Source organism: Myotis davidii, unplaced genomic scaffold (genome assembly GCF_000327345.1).
Source record: "Myotis davidii unplaced genomic scaffold, ASM32734v1 scaffold1025, whole genome shotgun sequence".
Classification (NCBI taxonomy): domain Eukaryota; kingdom Metazoa; phylum Chordata; class Mammalia; order Chiroptera; family Vespertilionidae; genus Myotis; species Myotis davidii.
Genome location: NW_006297812.1, coordinates 1,441,204 through 1,466,070, shown reverse-complemented (window position 1 = coordinate 1,466,070; position 24,867 = coordinate 1,441,204). Strand labels below are relative to the sequence as shown.

General features: G+C 34.8%; 1 protein-coding gene across 1 annotated transcript in view; it reads right to left on the bottom strand.

The window, feature by feature from the left end:
* The window catches only part of DYNC2H1 (dynein, cytoplasmic 2, heavy chain 1), a 305,345-nt gene that overhangs the window by 163,321 nt on the left and 117,157 nt on the right, over positions 1-24,867 (bottom strand). Inside the window, 11 exon segments of the mRNA XM_006773520.2 lie at positions 1,352-1,372; positions 6,728-6,837; positions 7,412-7,553; positions 9,029-9,155; positions 12,531-12,617; positions 15,017-15,138; positions 15,902-16,025; positions 17,206-17,366; positions 17,973-18,086; positions 21,513-21,650; positions 23,031-23,185. Of these exon segments, the coding sequence (XP_006773583.1) occupies positions 1,352-1,372; positions 6,728-6,837; positions 7,412-7,553; positions 9,029-9,155; positions 12,531-12,617; positions 15,017-15,138; positions 15,902-16,025; positions 17,206-17,366; positions 17,973-18,086; positions 21,513-21,650; positions 23,031-23,185 (1,301 nt within the window).

The window sequence follows — 24,867 nt, the reverse complement described above, 5'->3', positions numbered from 1 at the left end:
TGTTTTCAGGCTGGGACTGAAGCTCCCAACCGCTCCTTTTTTCTTTTTCTTTTTTTTCTTTTGGGCCAGCTTTAGCTCTGAGGCCGCGGCTGCTGAAAACAGGTTTCTGGCCTTTGTTTACTGTCTGTATTTGATACAATGTTGCGGTCCGGCTGGCTGAAGCCCAGCTGAGTAACGCAGGTTTCTGGGGGTTTTTTAGCTTCTATATTTGCAACATAGTTACTTAGAGTTGCAGCTGAGAGGCCGGCAAGTCAGGTGGGGAACGTTGGAGTTCTCCGTCACTAAAGCATGCAAGCCTCCCTGTTCGCATCAGCGGCCTGGCTGCCGGCCGCCATCTTGGCTGCCAGTTAATTTGCATATCTTGCTGATTAGCCAATGGGAAGGGTAGTGGTTGTACGCCAATTACCATGTTTCTCTTTTATTAGTGTAGATACATACATATATATGTGAAAAATTTAAATATATGTAAATTTAAGTCATCTAATAATCATTGTTACTTAGTCAATCAGAGCTAAATAATAATGATTGATTTAGTTTTTCTTAAATTTTCATTTATCTGAAAACTGTAAGCAGTTGTGTGCTATAGGGAGAAGATACATGAAATCAAAGTGAAACAAAGACTTAGAACTGAGGTATGTCTAATACTAAGAACAAGATGTTCTTTCAGTGACAAACCAAGAAGGAGGCAGATAGTGCGGAACACATGCCCCAGGGATGAAGAGCATTTTATCAGCAACGTTGTTTAAAACTGCCAGCATATGGTGATAATAAAGAGCTGACTGAGTTTATAACAGTTTTATTAGGCTTTAAAGTTCTTTCCAGACAATGCACACATCCTTTTTTTTTCAATTTTATTGATGTCACAGAGGAAGGGAGAGGGAGAGAGAGAAACATCAATGATGAGACAGAATCACTGGTTGGCTACCTCCTGTATGCCTCCTACTGGGGATTGAGCCCACAACCCGGGCATGTGCCCTGACAGGGAATGGAACTGAGACCTCCTAGTTCATAGGTTGATGCTCAATCACTGAGCCACACCAACTGGGCAATGCACCCCTTTTTGCTTGCCCCCAGAATGGCCTGCTCTCACCACAGTTCCCTCTGTGTCACTGCTTATGATCTTCACCCAAACTCTATTTCTGGAAGTTTCACTTATTGCTCCATCATGTAAATCTGCTATTCCCAGCAAAATGAGATGGTTAGTAAAGATCCTATTAAGTATTACCAACCTACTACACCTAGGTTTTAGATCTTATTTTATGTTAGCATTCAATAGCAAACATTTCTCAAGTCTACTAAGTTTTGACTAACCATAAACATGATTATTTTAAATGTCTTAAAAAGGTCTTACCCATGACTTCAAACCAATGATCTGATGCAAAATAAGAAAAAAGAAGACAAAGTTTCAAAAATTATGTTTTTAGAACAAAAAACATTTTTAAGAATTTCAAAGAGTATTTATAGGTTTGTATTCATTTATTTATACTTCTCTGGAGAGATTTAAATAAAATCTCTAGGGTATATTTTAGGTCTGTGTTGCTTAAAAGTACAGTGGAGCCTTGACTTACGAGTGTCCCGACTAATGAGTTTTTTGAGATACCAGCTGTCTCTCAGCTGATTTTTTGCATTGAGTTGACAGAGTAATTTGTGTTAACGAGCTCCTTAACGAGCTCGGTCTCAGAACGAATTAAACTCGTAAGTCAAGGCCCCACTGTAGTTAAAATCTACATTTAACAAATTATAATAGATCCAAAAATATTGACTTTTACTCATTCATGTATTCATTTACCTACCAGACGCTGCATAACCACCATGGTAAGACAATGTGAGTGATAAAGAAATTAATTAGATATCCTCTTACCCTTAATGACTTCACATCTAATAAAGCAGCCAAAAATAAAAATTCTATAATGGAAGACTACACAATATTCCGTAAGATCGCAGGTGGAGTTAGGGGAAGCTGCTGGGAAGCAATTCAAGTTAATCTAAGAAAAATAAATTGGACTTATTTGGCAAAGAGATGAAAAAGCATTTCAGGGATAGACAGGAGCATGAAGGAGAGAGGAATAAAAAGCCTGGGTACATTTGCAAAACTATCAGTAGTTTGGCACCATAAGAGTAAAAAGTGTAGGCAAAGATGCTGCATACAAAATGGCAGGAGTAATTTCAGTCTTTCTGATCATGAACTTTTCATGGCATGTTTAAGAATAATGAAATTTTTATACTTCAGGAAACTGAAAGTCACTCAAATATATTAATTTTGGAACTGTCATGATGAGATTAACATTTTAGAAAGATCACTACAAAGCAGTAAAGGAAGTGATATTGGGGGCAAGGGACCAACTGGTATACTAATGTATTTAACCAAGTATAAAATGATGAAGGCCTTAAATGAAGCCATTGGTGGTGGATGTAGTTAGAATAGAATAAAATCATTATACATTTGAGAAATAGATTTCACAAGATTTGTTGGGTAAGTAACTAAATGTAAAATTAAAGTGAGGATGACTTGCAGATTTGCAACTTTTATTACTGGGCCAAGATTGTGTAATTTCCACTGGTAGGAAATAAATGAGAAGCACTTTATAAGCAGTGGGGGAGGAAGAAAAAAAGTATTAGAGTGGAAAGCTATCTTTACCTACTTTTCATGTGCCACTCAATGTATTACGGATGGGATTATCAATCTAGCACTGCACTCAAGGGGCGAGCAAATGACCCAAGCTAACAATCAGAATCATTTTGGGGTGCTGACATAAATGAATTGGCGTGAGAGGGGAGGACAGAAAGATGAAGACATATCTTTAGTCTGGGAACATATACTCTGATAGTGGTAAGTCTATAGTCACCAAGAGCCATTCTTAATTCCGGGTAGAGGGAATCTGAGAATGAATCCATCTCTTAAGAGGAGAGAGAGCAATGTCCTGGTAAATCATTTGAATTCTAAAGCCACACCCAATCTTTTGAACCTCTCAGTTATTTAAAAGCAAGTGTTGCTTTTCTTTTTTTTTTTTTTTTTTAAATGAACTGTACTTGGCCACTGAAAGATTCTTCACTAAACTAATAATATTAATAATAATGATTAATAAAGAGACAGAGCTTGAGCTAGCAAGGAAGGGAGCTCTAGATAATATCTAACCTTAGGAGCTAGAACTAGAGGTCAGGAGCTCAGAACAGAGGGCAATTATATATTAATTCTTCTCTCCCGTGGGAGGGGTGGATAGGAATGGGCAGTGGATATTTTTGGTAGAGATTATTTTAAAATATCTAGGATACTCTATTTTATTTTTAATACCTATAAGCAAGATAAGAATAGAAACATTTTTATAAGTAAAACTGAGATTAGCTAAGAATTACATGAACAGGAATAACAGAACACTAATAAGTTAAACATATACAGGAACACACACATGTACAGGTATGAGAGGCAATTCTGCAGCACAGACTGGTTTGATGGCAGAGTTTGAATCTTGGCTCTACCATTTGACAGCTGTGTGACCTTGGACAAACAACTTAACCCTTCTGTGCTTCCATGTCCATATCTACAAGATAGGGTTGGTTTGAAAATTCAAAAAAGTAAGTGCTTTACCTATATAAATTGTAAAATAGTAATATAGATACAACACAGAAAGTACTATACAAATGTTGATGATTAATATTTATTTGAAAAAAAATTCCATATGTGATTTAACTTTATAATTTTGTATTCTTTAGACTAATAGTAAATTAGTTTGCATTTCCTTATCATACTTTGGCAGGAAGGAAAAATAATCTCAGAAATTCTAAGTGATTCAAAGAAAATTAATTTGAAACTGTATATATAGTAAAAATCAAATATTTAATATATCTCTACATAAGAAAATTGGTTAATACTGTAAGATTTAAATAAAAAGTTATAATACTATGACATTTAAATTAATCATCTTTCCATCTTCTTTTTGGAAGCTTATCACTCACACTTCTCTACTTTCTAAAAGCCTTATACTCTTCATCATTCGATTCTAAAAAATCATAAAATTTATCACCCAAACCAACACACTTTTGGGAGTAAAAGGAAAACTATTAAGATTACATCAGGACAAAAGGCATAAATCATGGCAATCCAGGACATACAATCATCATGACCACGTTCTTCCCCTGCCCCCAAAGACATGGGTCATATAAGCTTTCAGTTATTCTAATAAAACTAATTCATTACAAGGCCAATGATGAATAAGTATTTGACTATTTCATCTCCCAGACAATACATGCACTTCAATATTTAACTCAAATATGAGAAATTCAAGCATCTTTGAAAGACATAAATGGAATAATTGTTGACAATGAGTGACTACAGCCTTAAATGTGGGAAAGCCTCCCCTGAGAGGGAGAGTCTCAGAGAAGCGCAGGTATAGTTGGTGAGGAGATGTGATACCTGATTCAAAAATTCATCTCATTCATTATGCCTGGCCATTCTTCTCAGGGAAGACTTCCCAGAAATCCAGTTTGTGTGTATTCACAGATCTAATTTCACATACATCACATGGTGATGTTAATGAGATGTCATAGACATGTGTTATCTGATCACACCCTTAATTGTAGCAGCTTATTCTAAATCTAGTATACTTTACAATTGAGACAGAGTATTGATCATAATGGCAAATTCATTTCAACAAAATAATTAATTGCCATAATAAACTTTTCCAAATGGTTTTTTTGTCATATGAATGCATATAAGTATCTATAAGAAACTTGGAAATATTAAATGTAAAATAAATCTACATAAGCTTATTCTTGCAATTATTTTCAAAAACAATTTCTCTAGGGGAGGTCAGGGGATTGTCAAGGGCGGGGGGGAAAAAAGGGACACATATGTAATACCCTTTGTAATACTGTAAGCAATAAAAAAATACAATAAAAAAATAAAAAAAATTAAAAAAAACAATTTCTCCTGTACTTATTATAAAAGACAATTCAGAATACAAAAGTATTTTCATCAATAAAATTAAATTATTATCAATAAAAAATAAAAATTGTGATAAATATATCTTATCTAAAGGCTCATCTACCCCTGATTTCTTATAGAATGAAAAAAGGAGAATGCTTAAAATGTGTTTTTCAAATCTGCAAATGATTGCTTTCTTAGATTACTAAAAAAGAAAGAAGAGCTGATTATAAAAGCTTAGAGAAGGAATAACTAAAATAAAAACCACATAGTTTGCAATAATATAATGAACTAGAGGCCTGGTGCACAAAATTTGTGCATGGGTAGGGTCCCTAGGCCTGGCTGGAGATCAGGGCTAATCTGCAGGGTGACCGGAGGGGTCATGGGGGGGCCCCGCTGACACTCGCCTTGGCTGACCTGGCCCTGCCCCTTCCACCGCCGCTGGTTGCCTCCCACTGCAGGGCAACTGGCAGGGCTATTGGGGGGACCCCCGCTGGCACCTGCCTTGGCTGGCCTGGGGCCTGTGGGCTAGGGGTAGCTCCTGCATTGAGCGTCTGACCCCTGGTGGTCAGTGCACCACATAATGACCAGTCATTTTGCTGGTTGTTCCACCGTTCAGTCATACTTTTGCATATTGGGCTTTTATTGTATAAGATTATATTATATGACATACACAATTAGAGTTTCAAATCTGTAATTCTAGTGTGAAAAATAATAACGAAAGATGTTCCAAAATAAATTAAAGAACAAGCCAAATCAAATTAAAAGAAGACAAAACTGTTTAATCTTTGATCAGTAACTTCTCTCCTAGTAATGTATATCAGCTGATTAATAGGATTAATCAAAATAAATTATCCAAGAATGAATAGAGCCCACAATAAAGGTCAAATAATACTTAGCCTATGTTACCTAAAGAGGAGCATTTAGTATTTTCTTTGAGGCTCTGGAGTTATGGAATAAGGAAATGGTCTTTGGGCAGAGAGAGGGGGTCACAAAGTAGAAAGAGAAAACTGTAGTATGTAGTATAAACCATTAAGATAGAAAGAATAGGGGGGAAAACATCACATAATCAAGGGGTGGAAATCATCTTCCAAGTTCTATAACAAAGGTAAACCAAGTTAATGGTAAAAATCAAAAGTCATTTAATGAAATGATCTGTTTGTATATATGATTTGGAATTTGTTTTCACATTCATTGCTAATCCTACATAATAAAAGGCTAATACGCAAATCAACTGAACAGCGGAATGACCACCAGGGGTGCTAGTGATGGTGGCGGGAGCCTCTCCTGCCTCCACAGCAGTGCTAAAGAGCAGCAAGCAAGCAGGTGGTAAGGAGCGAAGGGTCCCGGACTACAAGAAGGCGCAGATCGGGCTGAGGGACCCCCGCCCCCCGCCAAGTGCATGAATTTTGTGCACTGGGCCTCTAGTAAGGTTATAATAGTTTCAAGTTTAAATGACTTTTGGGGAACACACACTGTGAGACAATTTTCCAAAAAAATGCACATGATCATCTCTAACTTATAACCCCAAAATATTTTTAAATAAAAATATAAAATCATTCACACTAGGTGAAGGAACCATACAACCAAATTAATCAGGTATTCCAAAAGTATTTCTATTACTAACTGGGAGTTCAATGTAGAATATTTAGCCACCAAAATAGTGACACTTTATAAACTTTTAAGGTAAAAAATAAGTTATACTAAAAATTATAGAATCATCAAGCAAAATACTTCACTTCTGTGTAACTAGGAAAGCATTCAAAAGAAATACATCTGATAAGAAAATTAAAATTGATTTATTACCTGTAGGATAACAATAGCATTTTCTATGGAAAGATCATCTGATGGTAGGCCTTCACTTTTCCAGATTAATTGCTCACTTTCAGTACAAAGAAATCTCCGCAGATCAAATTCTGAAAAGTTAAAGATATCAATAATACTTCACTATAACAAGCTTGTATTTGACAAGTGGGAGGGGATACAGCTATTTAAAATACACTCAGAAAAATCTCATCATTATCTTTAATATTAAATCTATTCTTCCCCATTTAACAGCAGACACTAAGGGGGAAAAAGTACAAAGAAATGGAATTCAGTTAATTTATATTTATCTATTAAATGAATGTTTCACAACTATAATAATTTGTGAAGAGCACAACATTCATAAGGAATTTTTCAGTTCTTGCATCTCATCTTAAGATATGAAATTACTGTAATAATTAAACTAATAAAATGTTTAACTGTACTCATCCATATACCAAAAATAATTCAGTGGTCTCAGTGTCATAGAGTGATTTTAGGAATAGAAGAATCATCATAACAAAACAATTCTCAGGGCATTTGTAGAATTCAGCAAATCTAAAGTAGCTACTGTATGTTTTAACTTACAGATACTTTTTTCTTATTTAAAAAAGTAAAATGACAAAAACCAAAAGGCGCATATTTAGTATACTGAAATTTCAAATTCATGAATAACTAAATACAAACTTTCAAGACAAGCTGACTTGGTCCATTCTTCCAAAAAGGTTTTTCTCAAACCCTCAGGAGCAGCAGAAAGATATGTCATAAATGCAGCAGCTAGTTGAGCTCTTTTTGGAAGAGTATCTAATTCCTCTGTTATCTCTGCAACCTAGAAAAAAAGAGAGTGATGTATGGATATGTTTTAACTTGGAAAAAATGACAGCTTCATAAGTTCGAGTTTTAACTATAGAGGGGAAAAAATCATTTATGGGTTAAAGATAATAACCCCTGTCTTGAATAAATTGACAAAATGTAAAAATATCAACAAAGCTTTCAATTCTGCTGATCTTAAACAAATGTGTGAAATTCCAATGTATTTGTAAAGATTAACATATTTTATCGTTGAATTTTCCTAATAATTATAAAAAAGCAGAACTTTTATTCCAAGTATAGTTAAATATGTACTGTGTGAATTAGCATCATTTTGTAAAATACAATTAAGATACAGAGAGTATGACAAAGGCACAAAGCAAAGATAAACCTTTGAGACTCATTACTTAAAAGCATGGCTGGCTAAAGCATAAGTTTGAGCAGAAAATGTAGCAAAACAGAAGTAATGGAAAAAGAGAGGCAGTGATTGGAGGGAACAACATTGTGGAAGGTTTCCCATGCCATGCGAAGAAGCTTCTATTTAACGTGTGGATATTATGAGCCATTGAAAGTGTTTAAACTGGGCTGTGAGTGATGGTATGGATTGGGTTTTAGAAAAATAATTAAACGGACAAATGAAGAATGAACCAATTAAAGGGCCAGATAGGTGCGAGACAAGTTGGGAGAATTCAGGATAAAAAAAAAAATTGGCATTAAGGAAAGAAGGCAAATATAAGATATATTTGCAAATGGATTATGACAAGTAAATAAGGAAGAAGAGCCTAAGATAACTACATGCTTTTAGTTTTAATGCCTAGAAGAAAGATGCCAATGAGATATAAAAAATCATAGACTTGGATAGAAAAATAAAATAAATTTAAACATATGAGTTCCTGAGACAGTTAAATGCAACTAACTAAAGTACAGTTGGAAATATGAATTTAAAACTAAGCAGTCTAGAAATATAGCTCTGGTCAGCATCATTATACAGGTGGTAACTCAGAATCATTGCAAAGAAGCTAAGGGAGAGAATACTGAGGCCAAACATTACTGAATGAGCAGATGGTGAGAATATGGTGAGAGAGGGAATCTACAAAGCAAACGAAAACAGGAGACAACCTTTAATGGAGTACTTCAAGAAAAAATAAATGGCTAATAGTGTAAAATCCTAAGATCACTGTACTGGTAAAGGTAAGTTCCAAAAAAAGAGTACTCCATTTTCCATCAACTCTTTTTTATCCCTGCCCTTCCCTTCAATAATATAGATAAAAAAGAGAAATAGGTTGCTTTGTCTAAAATCCTTTCATATAAAGATACTGTGCTTAAAGATTAATTCACATAACAGCCATTAACATCTAGATCATTTTTTCTTAAGCCAGCCGAAAGTTAATGGATATTTCTCTCCTTTTTATTTTTTTAACAAATGTATTACATTATAGATCTCCTGTATTTTCAAGGAAGCCCTTATTTTTGACGTTTCTTTCTCACACAAACCTGTGCAGTCCACCTCTTGTGTTCTCTATCAAGCTGATTAATTAAGACTTCCGCAGCTTTAATTGTTTCTTGTGCTTTGCTTACTTCAGCTTCAAGTTTGGCAGCCTCTGAAGTCCTGCTCTGAAATCTGTGAAAACATTAAAGGCAAAGAAATGTAAGAGAGATTTGATTAAATTAATCTTAGGCAGTAAAGTGAACTTTTATATAAGAATTTAATTAATGATAATACTAATAGTATTTGTGTTCAAAATATCATTCATCAAATAGGCACATATCCATATATACATACATACATATACACATACATATATACATGTTATATATATGTATACATACATACATATATATATACACACACATATATATAAAGTGTATAATTCATATAGGGCATTAATTCACTGTACTACTTCTCCATATGACATTCAAAACCCAGTTATAAGATTGATCAAATTTATCTTTTCACTGTTATTTTATTCTATTCTAGTCCAACAAAACTATAGATAAATATCTGAGTATTTATTCTCAGAAAATGCTCTATCCTTCATCTGCTGTGCCCTTCTTCAGGATGTTCCATTTTCCTAGAACACCTTCCATCCCTTCCTTATCCCTTTCTCACTCCTCACTCTAATTTCCTTAAATATCTAGCTATTAAACATATTAATAAAATTCACCTCAAATAGCCAATACATTATATATTCTCTTCCTATATGCCCATTCACCCAAATTTATAACTCTTAAAAATTTTTCCATAAAATATACCTATACGATTTATAGTTTTATTAAATAAAATAGTAATATTCCACATGAATACTTAGTCCTTCAACAAATACATAACTGCTGATGAAATGTCAGGACATGGAAACTTATTTCCAAACAGATTATTATACAGGTCTCACCTGGGTGTGTCTATCTGATATTAAGTTCCTTGAACTTTACGCTACACTGTATTGCCTCTTTAAGTACTTTTTCCTTCTTCCCTTAAACAAGGCTCTAGAATTCATATGACCAATATGGTAGCCACTAGCAACAGGTGACTACTTAAATTTAAATGAATGAAAATTAAATAAAATTTGAAGTTCAGTCCCTCAGTCATATTATCCACATTCAAAGTTCTCAATAGTAGCCACGTATCTTTAACAGCTACCATAGTAGATAGCCAAGATTCCAGGTCAGGGCACATACATGGGTTGCAGGTTTGATCCCCTGTTGAGAGCATGCGGAAGACAATGTTTTCCTCCTCCTCCTCCTCCTCCTCCTCCTCCCCCTCCCCTCCCCTTCCCTTCCCTTCCTTTCCCTTTCCTTCTCTTCTCTTCTCTATCTCTCTCTCTCTCTCAGCATGTCCTCAGGTAAGGATTAAATACAAAACAAACAAAAACATTGCTACCTTATGCTAACTACTCAATAAATACTGGACAATTACCTGAATGTTAAGTACTGATTCTGAGCATATGATACACACTATTTTTCTTATATTTCTTTAATTATACCTGGAAGAACATGATGTGATTTCTTTTCTGTATTTATAACATATGAAGTATTCAGGAATATTGAAAACACTGGATTTATGGATTTGAGGTTTTCTTTTTGGTCTGTTTGTTTTTCTATTACTAAATATGTAAATATAGAGATAATTATTTGCAGACTACATAGAGAAAAACAGTCATAGTTTTAGTCTGATGAATTTCTTTCTAGGTACAATAATTTCTATTTCTTCCTTAGGAAAAAAAGTAAACATAACACACCACTTGAAAACAATGTGATCAATAAAAAGTGTTAGTTTCATAAAATCGAAAGCAAACAATAACATATATTATATTTCATCACATACTGTAGTCCCCTTCCTTCCCCCCGGCCCCGGGGTTTTTCTTTCTACAGATTCAGTTACCTGCGGCCAACCACCATCCAGAAATATTAAATAGAAAATTCCAGAAATAAATAATTCATAGTTTTTCAATTGTGGGTCATTCTGAGTAGGGTGATGATGTCTCATACCATCCAGCTCTGTCATACCCAGGAAATTAATCAGTCCTTTGTCCAGTGTATGCATGCTACACATACTACTCACCCTTAGTCTTTCAGTAGCCATCTGAATTATCAGATCGACTGTCACAGTATACAGGGCTGTGTTCAAGTAACATGTATTTTACTTAATAATGGCTCTAAAGCAGAAGAGTAGTGATGGTGGCAGTTCGGATATGACAAAGAAAAGCTGCAAAGTGCTCCGTTTAAGTGAAAGTGTGAAAGTTCTCAACTTAGAAAAGAAAAAAAGCTATATGCTGAGTTCAGATCTAAAGTAAGAGTGAACCTTCTACCCATGAAATTGTGAAAAAGGAAAAGGTAATTCATGCTAGTTTTGCTGTTGCACCTCAAACTACAAAATGTATGGCAACAGTGCATGATAAGTGCTTAGTTAAGATGAAAAGGCACTAAATTAGTGAGTAGAAGACATGAACAGAAAACGTGTTCTGATTGATGGCAACAAGTTATACCAGAAACAATGTGTATATATAAGAAGACTTCAACAACCCCCTGAAACTAGTGACCAGATTCACACAAGTTTTATTATTGTACTAGAGACCGGGTGCACGAAAATTCATGCACTGGGAAGGAAGGGGGGATCCCCTCAGCCCAGCCAATGGCCTCTTGCAGTCCGGGACCCCTTGGGGGATGTCCAACTGATGGCTTAGGTCCGCTCCCCAGGGGATCAGGCCTACACTGGCAGTCAGACATCCCTCTGGCAGCCCTGGAGCCCTCGGGGGATGTCCACCTGCTGGATTAGGCCCACTGCCGGCACGGAACAGGCCTAAGCCATTAGTTGGACATCCTTAGCACTGCCACGGAGGCAGGAGAGGCTCCCACCACCGCCGCTGCACTGGCCAGACATGAGCTGGCTTCTGGCTGAGCAGCGCTCCTCCTGTGGAAGCACACTGACCACCACGGGGCAGTTCCTGCATTGAGCGTCTGCCCCCTGGTGGTCAGTGTGCGTCATAGTGACCAGTCATTCCCAGTCATTCCACCATTCAGGTCACAGTCATTCCCGGCCATTCCAGCATTCAGATCAATTTCATATTAGCCTTTTATTATGTAGGGTTATTATATAGAAAATTGTTATAAGTGTTCTATTTTATTATTTGTTATTGTTAATACTTATTTTGCCTAATCATAAATTAAACTTTATCATAGGTATGTATGTATAAGAAAAAACACAGTATAAATAGGCTTCAGTGCTACCTACAGTGTCAGGCATCAATGGGGTATATTGGAACATATCTCGTATTAGTGATAACTATATCAATGGAGGCTTAAATATTTTTGTTCTTATCATAAAAACTTTTTTAAAAAAAAGGAATACCTTCTATATTATTTTATACCTTTCCCAATTTTAGAGTGATAAATTAAAAAAAGGTGAAAATAGTAATTATATCTAAGATTTTCAAAAATAAAAAAAAATGGTTGAAGTATATTTTCAAATATCCAAAATGCATTTTAAAACTTAACTTACTTCTCTTTAAGTTCTGATACTTTTTGACCAACAGAATTAAGAAGCTCCTCTAGTTTCCTTTTTCTGTCTTCAGTTTTCTTCAAATTTCTAAAATATAATTGAATTTTATAAAAGTTATTCTATTTTAGATACCAACAAAATGCAGCACTAGCACCTTAAAATGTAATTTTGAAGTAAATAAATGACAATGAAAACTATTAATAATCCAGTAGTCATAATACCTTTACTTAGAATCTGATATGAAAAGCAAAGCTAAAATTAAAAATGTATCTTCTGACTTAGCCATACCACCTACAGGAGGCAATCTTTAAAAATACTTGTGTGTGTAGATCTCGGGATAAAAATGGTAAACATAGTCTATTATCTACTATCTCTTCTAAAACTCTACGGAATTAAACCAAGGGAATAAAAAAGATATACATGTACAAGAAGAAAGATAATGAAGGAGAAAAGTATACAAAAGAGTAATTCAATAAAATTTTGAAAGGTGATAACATACCAGAAATGCCACACAAGTTAAATGGCTTCAGGAAGAGAAGCTGAAAGAATTCTAAAATGCAGACAACAGGTACCTTTAAAACGCCCAGGAATGTAGACAACAGAGGATTAACAGTCATTATTACAAAGTGTTTGACCTCAGATTGCCTCCCCCACTGAAAGCGGACTATCTTCTTAACACAATCCTGGAAGTCAAGCTTATACCCCTCATCCACCCCCATCCATCCTACCCACACCCTAGGCAGAAGCAATGAGGATTCTTCTACAGAAATGACTGGCCTTTCCCCAAAAATACCCACAAACATTGAGAGTTGCGATCAAATGGCCAGGCCACACTGTTGCATGCTGCTGGGCATTTGTGCGTTGCACAATCTCCTGGAGTTATCAAAACACAGACTGACGTCCTGGCTGATGTGGCTCAGTTGGTTGGGCATCATCCATGCACTGAAGGGTTGCCGGTTCCATTCCAGTCAGGACACATGCCCAGGTTGTGGGCTCATCTCCAGTAAGGGGTGCGCAGGAGGCAGCCGATCAATATTTCGCTCTCACATCCATGTTTCTCTCTTTTTCCCCTCCCTTCCTCTCTCTCTGCAATAAAAATTCTTTAAAAAAAAGCAACACCATGAACTGAAAAGCCTCACTCTGCACCCCACATGTTGTATCTAATTCAGTAAGTCTGACTGAAGCTCAAAAATGTGTACTTTTAACAAGTTCCCAGGTGACACTGATGCTACTGCTTCAGGAACCACACCTGGAGAACCACAACAATAGAATAAGGCCTTCAAAATTGTGAGATCAAACTTTTTCTAGCCAGTGTTCTAAACCCAGCCTAATTATTGATCACATATAATAGTATAATATAGATAATGTTAGACATTGAAAGATCTCAAAACATTTTTCATCCTATTTACCTTTGATTGGGAAGCTAATGTGAAGGAGGTGCGCTAGAAAAATGGACTAAACTAGGAAAGAGAAAGGCAAGGGCATTAATAAAAGAATGCAATCAGAAAAGAGACAAAGGTAATTCCCAGAAAAATGGTGAAGTGAAATTCAAGATAATAGCTGTAAGCACCAGGCCTAGGGAAGAACTAATTCACATTGAAACACAAGGGAAAAGGCTCCAGAATGGGTAATGCTAAGAAAAAAGTAAATAGAACATATAGATTCCGAATATGTTTTAGGGTCTGACAGGAAGGCTGCGAATAAATATGTGGTATGTAAACAGAAAAAATAATCAACTGAATAACCTGAGCTAATTGTTAAGAGCAACAAAGAGGTGTCCAAGAAAGGAAATATAAAACATGTCTCAGCTGTGGAAAACATATAGTCAAAATGTTGTATAAATGTAACACAAATATTGCACAAAATTACATTCAGAAATTTATAAAGTTTAGGGGCCTAAAAAAATCTCCTTATCTAGAATAAGAATAATGTCAAAAACTGAACAATCAAGAATATAACACACCTCTTAGTCTGCATAAGAACAAAGGAGATACAATACAATGCTGACCTAGTAACAGCAAATTGATATTTTTAAACCCAAAAAATAAATGGTTAAATTTCCCCCCCACCTGCCCAGAGAATGTTTTAGAAAATACACACCAAACATTTCCTAGAACTTAGAAGGTGAAAACAAATATAAAAGCCCACTATTTCCAAAACCTCCTTTTTTGTACTTTAATATTATCCTTCTACAAAACTTTAGCTCTTTCTAAAAGAACTTCTACCAACTGATCCTTCCAACAGCATAATAATGACAGGGAAAGTTATTGGTTCTTCTTTCCATCTCCTTCCAATTGGTTTTCCTCTTCTTGGTCTGATTAACATTGAATTTGTAATTAGTTGACTCCTTTTATATGATTTAATGTTTTTAGCTTCCTTTTTAGATATAGACAAGAAATCCTAAATAAGTCTTAATACTATAACTAAATCATCAAATTGATGAAAATAAATCAAGATTAGAACTGTTGGTATTTTCTGTCACTTACGACTCCAATCGTGCCTGCTCTGTTTCCAAAGGCTGGATTCGCTCCAGGACATGGGAGTACTGCACGTTGGCTTTGACCCAGGCCGCCAAGGGAGCCGCGGCAGTGCTGGCACGCTTGGCATTCTGAAAAACCCATCAGTTATCCAGCTTCTTAACTTATTTTCAAATAATAACAGAATTAATTCTAACATATTTTACTTAAGTATTTATTTCACAAATGAAGGTTTTGGTGTGTAGCTAAAGTAAAAACAAAGTGAGTTGCTATTTCATTAAGTATGTCTCACTTCTTGCTTAAAAATCTTTCTGAATCTCATACAATCTTTAATATAATGATATTTTATCAACATATTAAGTATTCTATTAGTAACATTTGTAATGACAATGTCTGTCCACAATAATGTTTAAGCATCAATTCTTTCTCTTCTCTACATGGAATACATCTTTATTAAATAAAAGCAATTTCAAAACATGGTTTTTAGTGTTAAAGAAGATGTACAAAACATTTTTAATAAGGGATCTAAAAAACATACCAGAATCATGGAGTTTAAAATATTCACTAAAATTAGATATAAGTATCCTAACACAGACATCTATTATTATCTGACAAGTACACAGGAAGAAAAAAAACATACCACTGACAGACCAGAGTAAGATTTAAAAATCACTTATGCTAATAAATATGCACCACGCCCCAACTTGGATTCTAGTCTACCTAATTCTGACAGTAAATGCTTACAACCTATAATATGTACAGCTTATTTTAAAAAAAACTTTTAGTTATTGATAATGCAATAACTAAAAGCAATTGATAATGTCATCACTTTTTAATTTGCAGGATATTATAAAGCATTGAAAAGGAATTTATGGCATAACTTTAAAAAATTACCTTTGGATCAAAAGATCCTTTATTTTTATGAAGAAGTTCTTCAACACTGTCTCTTATTTCCTTTGGAATGTTTCGTGCATCAAACGTTGCTATGTCTTCTCTCACTCCTCTTTTTGCAAGGAAACTAAATTAAAGCATATTACTTCAAATACGGTTAAATAAAATTTGCTAGTTCTTACAAAAATATCAATTTAACAAAATAGCGTATGCAATAATTGTAATCTATTAGCTAACAAAAAATATGGGACTGAAGTATGTAAGCTTTAAATGGACTATCCACATTTTTTATAAACAAGGAGGAACTACAAAAAGCTGCACAACAAATTTCCTAATATTCTGTGAATAACCTGTAGCACTGAAATAAAGAAATTACAATCCTGTTATTCTACCCACATCCCTTCATGTGAACTACTTGGTACTCGTATGTTCTAGGATATGCAAGAAATTTTTCAGCTTTCCAAGATATTTAAAGTGTTCTCTGAACTTAAATCTCCTCTCCCAACTCCAGATAGAAAAGGACTCTACTACCAATCTAAATCCTGAAATGTAATTGAATACCATAACAACACTGCTATAGTATAAAACCTGAAGCTGCATTGTTGCCTATTTAGTTAAGACTCAGTCTTTCCTAGTAGCTTGGCCAGCATTGCTCAGTGGTTGTGTCGACCTATGAACCAGGAGGTCAAGGTTCAATTCCCAGTCAGGGCACATGCCCAGGTTGTGGGCTCAATTCCCAGTATGGGTGTACAAGAGGCAGCCGGTTTACAAGAGGCAGCCGATTGGTGATTCCGTTCATTAATGTTTCTCTTTCTCTCTCTCTCTCTCTCCCTTCTCCCTCTCTCTTTCTCTCTGAAATCAATAAAAATATTTTTTTAAAAAACAAAAAGACTCAAGTCTTTCCTAGTATACATTTTTCTTGTGTTATTTATGGAGCTCTCACTCTCTCTGACTATACCAAGAGTGCCAAACTATCTGGGCTAGTGACTATATTCTCTTCATCAGTAAATGTCAGTAAACACGATGTGAGTACCAAATAAATGATCGTATCTATCGAGACATTCTTAAAAGATTTTAAGGCTTTCCTGTTCTCCTCTTTTGACACTTTTAACAACCACTTATGGAGAAAGAAAAACGTAGATCTCGATATATTGTTACATAGAGTATCTTCAGATATCAGAGCAAAGTGTGAAACCAGATAATTAGATGAAGTTCAGTGTGAGAAACAAAATAACAAATATTTTAAAATATAAAGGAATGTGTAATTCATTGATGAAATAACATTTTTCACAAATTCAAAAACTTACCTTTTCATGCTCACCCAAGATGTATCAAAGATACCCATCAACCTCAAAACTCCTTCAAGAATGTCTCTGATTACATCAGGGGGCATACGCAGTGAGCGAATTTCTGAAAGAGATTCTGGCTTAATGTTTCCAACTGCTAGTTTCGCTTCATACACTAGAGGCTAAAAGACATAAAGGGCATTTTCAACTTCAAAACATATACATGTTAAACATATTAGTTTAATAATAATAAACTAAATAATTAGTTTTTTTTTAAAAAAACTGTTAGCTCATTACAAATCATTGCATATTTGTCATCTTAATAAAATGACTCTAGTTAAACATGCTTTCTCTTCCAATATCAAAATGTTTTAAAACATAAAGTACAAAATGTTCAAGTCAAGAAAGAGTCCTTGCCATAAAAGCATCACTCTAATCTGAAAGATCTAATTTGTTTTGAGACAAGTTGCCAGTTTCAAAGCTCTTTATATTCTAAGGCTATTTAGTTAATTTAGTCAAATCTCCAGAAAAGGAGCCTAAGAGTTTGTCTTAATTTACCTACAACACAGTTTTTTCCTCCACAGTCAAAACAACATGATTCACAGGAAACAGATTATTTTTTTATTACCATCAATTAATTTGCTTACTTCTCCTGGGAGAATTCCCTTCCTGCTTCTTTTACAAATAATATTCTAGTTACAGCCACATTTGATGCTATTAGAAAATAACTTCAGCAAATAATGTTTAAACTCCTATATACAACTGATAGTCAAAAATGTTAGTCTTACCTGTACTTCTTTTAATTCATCATCAATTTTGTTTTTTCTTTCTTCAATTTTAACAACTTCGTCTGCTATTCTGTGCTTCAGTTTTTCAAGTTCTGTCTTTTGCTCACTTGCATCCTACAGAAAAATTTAAATGGAATCCCCACAAATTTTAATGCACTCGAAATTTAAAAGCATGATACCTAAAATATAAGTTTTTTCAAAATGACATTTTCTATTAAATGATTTTCTAATTTGACATCAGAATTTCTAAAGAGCCTGGAAAACCAATGAGACACAGTATACTCTATTTACTATCAGAAAGTTCCTATGCCTTATATGTTTTAATTTTTTTGGACAGCAAAGCACTAAATGCTTATTATATATAAACCAAATAAGTCAGAAATACATAAATTAGAAAATTATTATAATACACATTTAACACTTGCAAAAAAAACCCAGAGAGGCTAGTACTATTATGCTAATTTCATAAATGAGGAACTAAAAACGAAGTCTTCTATAATTCTAATAGTAGAGACTAATAATTCTTAAAGACTACAGTATATTAGAAGTTTCTATACTTTATTTTAGAGAAAAATTAATTGAAATCATGACAATAATTTGATGGCAAATATATGAACAAAATTAGTAAAAATTCAAAGGACAGTAAATTTTATATGTGTGTGCGTGTGTATATATATATATATGGCTAATATGCTAAGTTTCCGTTCCACCGGTAGCTATGATGCGCATGATCACCAGGGGGCAGATGCTCACTGCACAGGCATGGAAACATGGAACACACTGATGAATCTCAGAGAAAAGAGCGGAGAGGGAGCGTGGGAAGAGATTAACCACAGATCTTATATGCATACTAGAGGCCAGCTCAGCCTGGCCTGTGCCTCTCGCAATCCGGGACCCCTCAGGGGATGTCGGACTGCCACTTTCGGCCGATCCCCACAGGCCAGGCCTAGGGACCCCACCAGTCCATGAATCCAAGCACCTGGCCTCTAGTATATAAATAAGACATGATTTGCTTGCTCCTGAAAGCAAAATCAAGGGTCCAACATACATAAAAATGCTTAAATACTATGAATGTTTATATTTTTTTTTATAATAGTAGAAAAACCAAAGAGGAAATTAATGAAGAAACCTGTCAAAAGTCCTACAACAGTGGTTCTCAAACATATTATAATCATTCAGGGAGCTTAAAAATTAATGCCTGGTGTCCTATTGCCAAGTATGCTGATTTACTTATTCTGGATGCAGCTAGGCCACAGAAACTTTTAAAGACTTCCAAGGTGGTTCCAATCTATAATCAAAATTGAGAATCACTGAACCAACAAACTTTTCCTATATCCCACTCTTTTCTTCAGGTACATTACACATCATCAGCTCAATTGAATTTTCTACCTTCCATAAGCACCTCTCCCTTTGTATCTGCTACCATTCCTAAACAAGAGAAGTATTTTCTTTATCTCCACAATCAAAATCTTCTTTAAAGGCCCAGCTGATGTGTTCCTTCTTTTATTAAATATCTCTTCCAAATGGAAGTTACCCTTATTCTGAGTTCCTATTATATTTAATTTGTACATGCCTCATACCACCAACTTTAGAAGTTGTACAGTTTGATATTTAAGCTGTCTCTCTTTTTTAAAAAAATAAAATAATAAACAGAAATGTCTGCTATTTACAATTAAGCAAAATTAACTTATAATATGACATACACACTTATTCTTCTTTCAGCCAATACAACTAGCAACAGTCTTAGAAAAACCTCTTTTTAGAGTATCCCAGAGAAAAGAGTATTACAGCAGTCAATGTGTATTATTCTTGTTCACTAGTCTGAGAGAACACAGGCACCATAGTGTTGAATATTTTCCTTTTATAAATACACAATTACTATTATCCTTACTTAGCCTTCACTTTTTCCATATTTCAAATCACTCTTTGAAGTTAAGAGTTATTTGACAGATGTTTTTCATAATCAAAATTGCCTGCTGCTTTAAATAAATATTTATATTAATTTGGTTCTAAACTGCCTTCAGAAAAAAGTTTTACAATATGAAAATTACATTTGATTTCCTGATACATCACTTACCAGGTCAGGGACTCAAAATTATCTTGGAAACACTGAATATGTACATAACCATCAATTAACTGGAAATGTTAAAAATTTCCCATATGCCAATGAATCTATTTTGACCTATCAGGTGAACTATCCCTTTCATTATGTCATTTGAATCAGTCCAGACAACCCTCTTTTTGAGCTCACAATATGTAAGTACCTTTCCCATATTCAGATTTCCAATGAAGATGACCAGACAAAAAGGAAACCCCTTTTGTGAATAATGAGAAGACAAAATAAAATATACTATATTTGAGAAAAAGGAAATTTCATAAAATATCCTCTGAGAGCTAAGTAGAGATACTGCTACACTGAAACAAACAAAAAAAAGAACACTCCCAAAAGGGAACATTTAGAGGTTTTAAAAAAAAACTTCCTGAAAAAAATATGACAGCAGAAATGAAAAATTCAGTAGGAGAATTAGAATAAAGTTGAGGAAATTCTGAAGAAATTAAAGCAAAACTATAGAGAAGAAAACAGGTTAGAAAACAAGAAAATTACAAAGCTAGACCAGGAAGCTCCAAGACAAAATAATAAATATTCTAAAAAGCAAGAACAGAGAAATGAAGGAAAAGGAATTATCAAGAAAATAATTTAAGGAAATTACCCATATGTTTTCAGGTGGATAGAACCCACATGGTATCTGACACATTGAATGAAAATAAACCTAAACCAAGGCAGAGGTCATAACTTTCAGAGCAAGGAAAACAAAGATCTAAAAGATTTCAAGGGAGAAAAAAAACCAGTTCACTTCAAAGGATCAAGAATTAAAATAGGTTTGAGTGTGCCCTGGCTAGTGGGTCAGTTGGTTGAAGTGTCATCCTGTACACCAAAATGTTGCAGCTCAATTACCACTCAGAGCACATACCTAGGTTGTGGGTTCAATCCCAGGTCAGGGTACATAAGGAAGGCAACCAATCAGTGTTCTCTCTCTCTGAAAATATAAATAGAATGAATAAAGACTTATTTTATAAATACTGAGAATATAAAGATAGGGAAAACCCATGAAGCCTAACGAAGATAGCTTTTTTTAAAAATACTCACCTAAAGATATGTTCATTGATGAGAGAGAGAGAGAAAGAAAGAGAAAACAATTTTTGTAAAAATAAAATATCAACTTAACTAGCAGAGGGTAAACAAATAAAATTGCTCATAGGCAAATCTATACAAATTTAAAATGTTTATATTTTTACATTTCTGGGTTATAGATAAATTATTATATGATGAATTGAGGAGAAAATAGTTAAGATTTAAAACAATGTGAAAATAGCATATTCTTTTACAAAAGTTCAAGCACACAGTACTATTAGTCAGACTCGGCATAGACAAGCAGTGCTTTCAATCACTTAAGTAAAAAGGTTCTTTCTCACACTGATGAACAATCAGGTATGAATGGGCTCCCTATTGCTTGCATCCCTCTGCTCTCTGAACATCACCTGCATTGATACTGTGATCTCCTGAAGGGCAGCATCCGCCTCATCTTGCTTAGTTTTAAGTAACACACTTTGTTCTCCAGCTTTTCTGTTCAGTTCATCCACAAGAGCTTTAGCTTCATTTAGTTTAGATACACCAGCCTATATTAATAAAATATTGATTGGCAATATTTTTAAAAGAAATTTCAGACACACACAGCCTATATATAATCTCAAGCAAAAATGCAAATGTGCACATATAAAATATTCACAAGTAAACTTAGTTTTTTTTAATTGCAAATTATACTGATTTATTCAATTGTATAACCATTAAGATATAAGACTCCAAGAGGCTTAAAACACAGATTCTTAAAGCATCACAATAAAGCTAAACAGATGAACACATATTTGATAGCTTAAGCACAAGGTTTTTATCTACTGTAGTAGATGAGAAAGAAAATAGAAAGCAAGAAAAAATTCAGCAAATCTTTCCCATTTTCAGTCTCATAGATGGTGGGGAAAGAATTCATGGGCCATTTTTTGTATACTGAACATTTGGACTTGTCTGTCTAATACCTATATTTTTTATAAGACACTGCCTCACATGTGGTTCTGGTGGGTTATTCTTCAAAATCCTTGCCAATTCTTTGGGTGATCATTTGACTCTGGCCTGGCAATTATGGTATCCCACTGCCCATGAACTATCCAAGGACTAGACATGAATAATATTACCTCTTTTCTATGACTTGGGTGTTTGTCAGAAAATTTAGGCAGATAGTAATGGCAAAAAAGAAATGTAATCAATATTTATTAGTCCCCAATATAGAGGACAGACATTGTACTGGTTCTTTAAATATATCCTTTATATAATACACACACACACAACAGCCACTGACCCAACTAAGCTGCAACTCAGCAAGCTAAAGTGATTTATCCACAGAAGCCTAGAGAACTAAATCAAGAAATTAACCCTCTCAAAGCATGTACAGTTAGTGGCTTAAAATAAATAAAAATTAATCATTAGAAAAATGGGTAAAGATACTATAAATTAAGATAAATTCTAATTTATTGCACTAACAAAGAGAAGCTAAAACTTTAAAAAGAAAATGCTGACAACTTCTGAAGCTGGCATTTTAATGCCACATTTTGCTTAAGCTCTAAAATTATAAAAGAGGAAAATATTCAGAAAGCACTGAGTGACATGGCTAGAATGTTTTATATAAAATATAATTTGAATGTTTATTATAAAGCATAATCATGGCTATGTTTTAATCAATAATAGGTACTTCAGAATTTTTTAAAATGCTTTCATGTGATAGGGACTTTTAATGACAGCAACATAAGCTATACTACCACAAGAATACCGTACAGTTAAGAAGAGGAATAATTATTGAATCAAAAAATATAAAAACATTACTACAATTTAATGGGCAACACAAACAAGGCATTTAATATAGTAAAATGTTTACTTATATTAAATATATACCACAGAAAACAAGGATTGTTGTTCTTATAGATAATTCAAGATTACCAATATTATACCTGTAAATGGCTTTGCCTTTTTAATAATTCCTTTTTCTTGCTGCTACTAATGGCAGAATATACATGTAAGAAGGTCATATATCGGCTTGGTGTAGCACCATATGCTTTACAAGATTCGTGGATTAATAAAAATGATTTTAAAAAATCAGGATCAACTAGAAAGAGATAGAAAACAAAAATTACTTAATATATGCATGATCCATTAAGAATTAGAGAAAATAGGCTGCATGGACATGCTCCCAGGAATAGACTGGAATTACAACTAAAATACAGAAAAACTTCATGAATAATCAACTGAAGACTCGCAGAAGAGAACCCGGATACCCAAGAACCAAAAATAGAGACTGCATAGAGACTGGTAGGAGGGGCAGAAGGGTAAAAGGGCTGGTTGGGTACCCATAGGCAACAGCTGAAGTTCTGGAGAGATATTTCAGCTGTGGAGGATGCCACTGAGAACTCTGGGATCTAATCACCAAGCTGGGCCTCCCAGCAGAGAGCACTAAAATTGAGAAGGGTACCCACATAACATCTGGCTGTGAATAGCAGTGGGGCTGCTGCCTGCCAGGGAGCAACAACTGAAAATTCAGGCACCCTCTTAAAACGCACAAAATTCCCTGTGGAGCCACCCACCTTGTGCTTAGGCAAAGGGAGGGCAGGATGGACTGGAGCTATGTGAGCAGACACCACAATTGGGAACTCAGGGGTTAGAGCTCAGAAGGCAGAGATTACCAGTTTCCTGTACTGTGTCACCACCTCATGCAACAGAGAACACCTTTCCCACACAAACATTTGCCCTGCTTGTGGGGGCGGGGAGGGGAGACACTTGACCCACCCTATTGGAAAACACCTTGCCCTGAGGCCACTTAAGAGACTGAAAATAACAATTAGTCTCCAGGAAGAAGCAACTGCTCCACTCTGTTGAAAAAAAAACTCTTGCCACTGAGGACAATTGCCTGGGTGCAATTCAAATCAAAATCGTATCAGTCTGTAGGCAGAGCCGGTCTCTGGAGGCTTTGAGTCTTTGCCTGATCTAATTAGCCAGAAACAGCATTTGACACTGTCCTGCACTAGAGATTGAGAGGTGTAGAGGATCTACCTAATAAATAGTCACAAACCCAAACACACTGCCAAAATGAGGTGACAAAGAAACAACCCCCAAATGAAAGAACAAGAGAATTCTCCAGAAGAGATAAATGAATCAGAGATAAGAAATTTATTTGAAACATTACCAGCGGTTCTCAACCTGTGGGTCGTGACCCCTTTGGTGGTCAAACGACCCTTTCACAGGGGTCACCTAAGACCATCCTGCATATCAGATATTTACATTACGATTCATAACAGTAGCAACATTACAGTTATGAAGTAGCAACGAAAATAATTTTATGGTTGGGGTCACAACATGAGGAACTGTATTTAAAGGGCCAGAAGGTTGCGAACCACTGCATTAGAGTCCTTATTCACAGATGACATGATATTGTACATAGAAAACCCTAAATATTCCATCAAAAAATTATTAGACTTAATAAATGAATTCGGCAATGTAGCAGGATACAAAATTAATGCCAAGAAATCTATGGAATTTCTATACACCAATAGTGAACTTACAGAAAGAGAGACTAAAAAAGTAATCCCATTTACCATCACACCAAAAACATTAAGATACCTAGGAATAAACTTAACTAAAGAGCTAAAAGACTTCTACTCAGAAAACTAAAGGATGTTGAAAAAATAGAGAGAGAAAGACATAAACAGACATAAACAGATGGAAGAACATACCATGTTCTTGGATTGGTAGAATCAACATCATCAAAATGTCCATACTACCCAAAGAAATGTA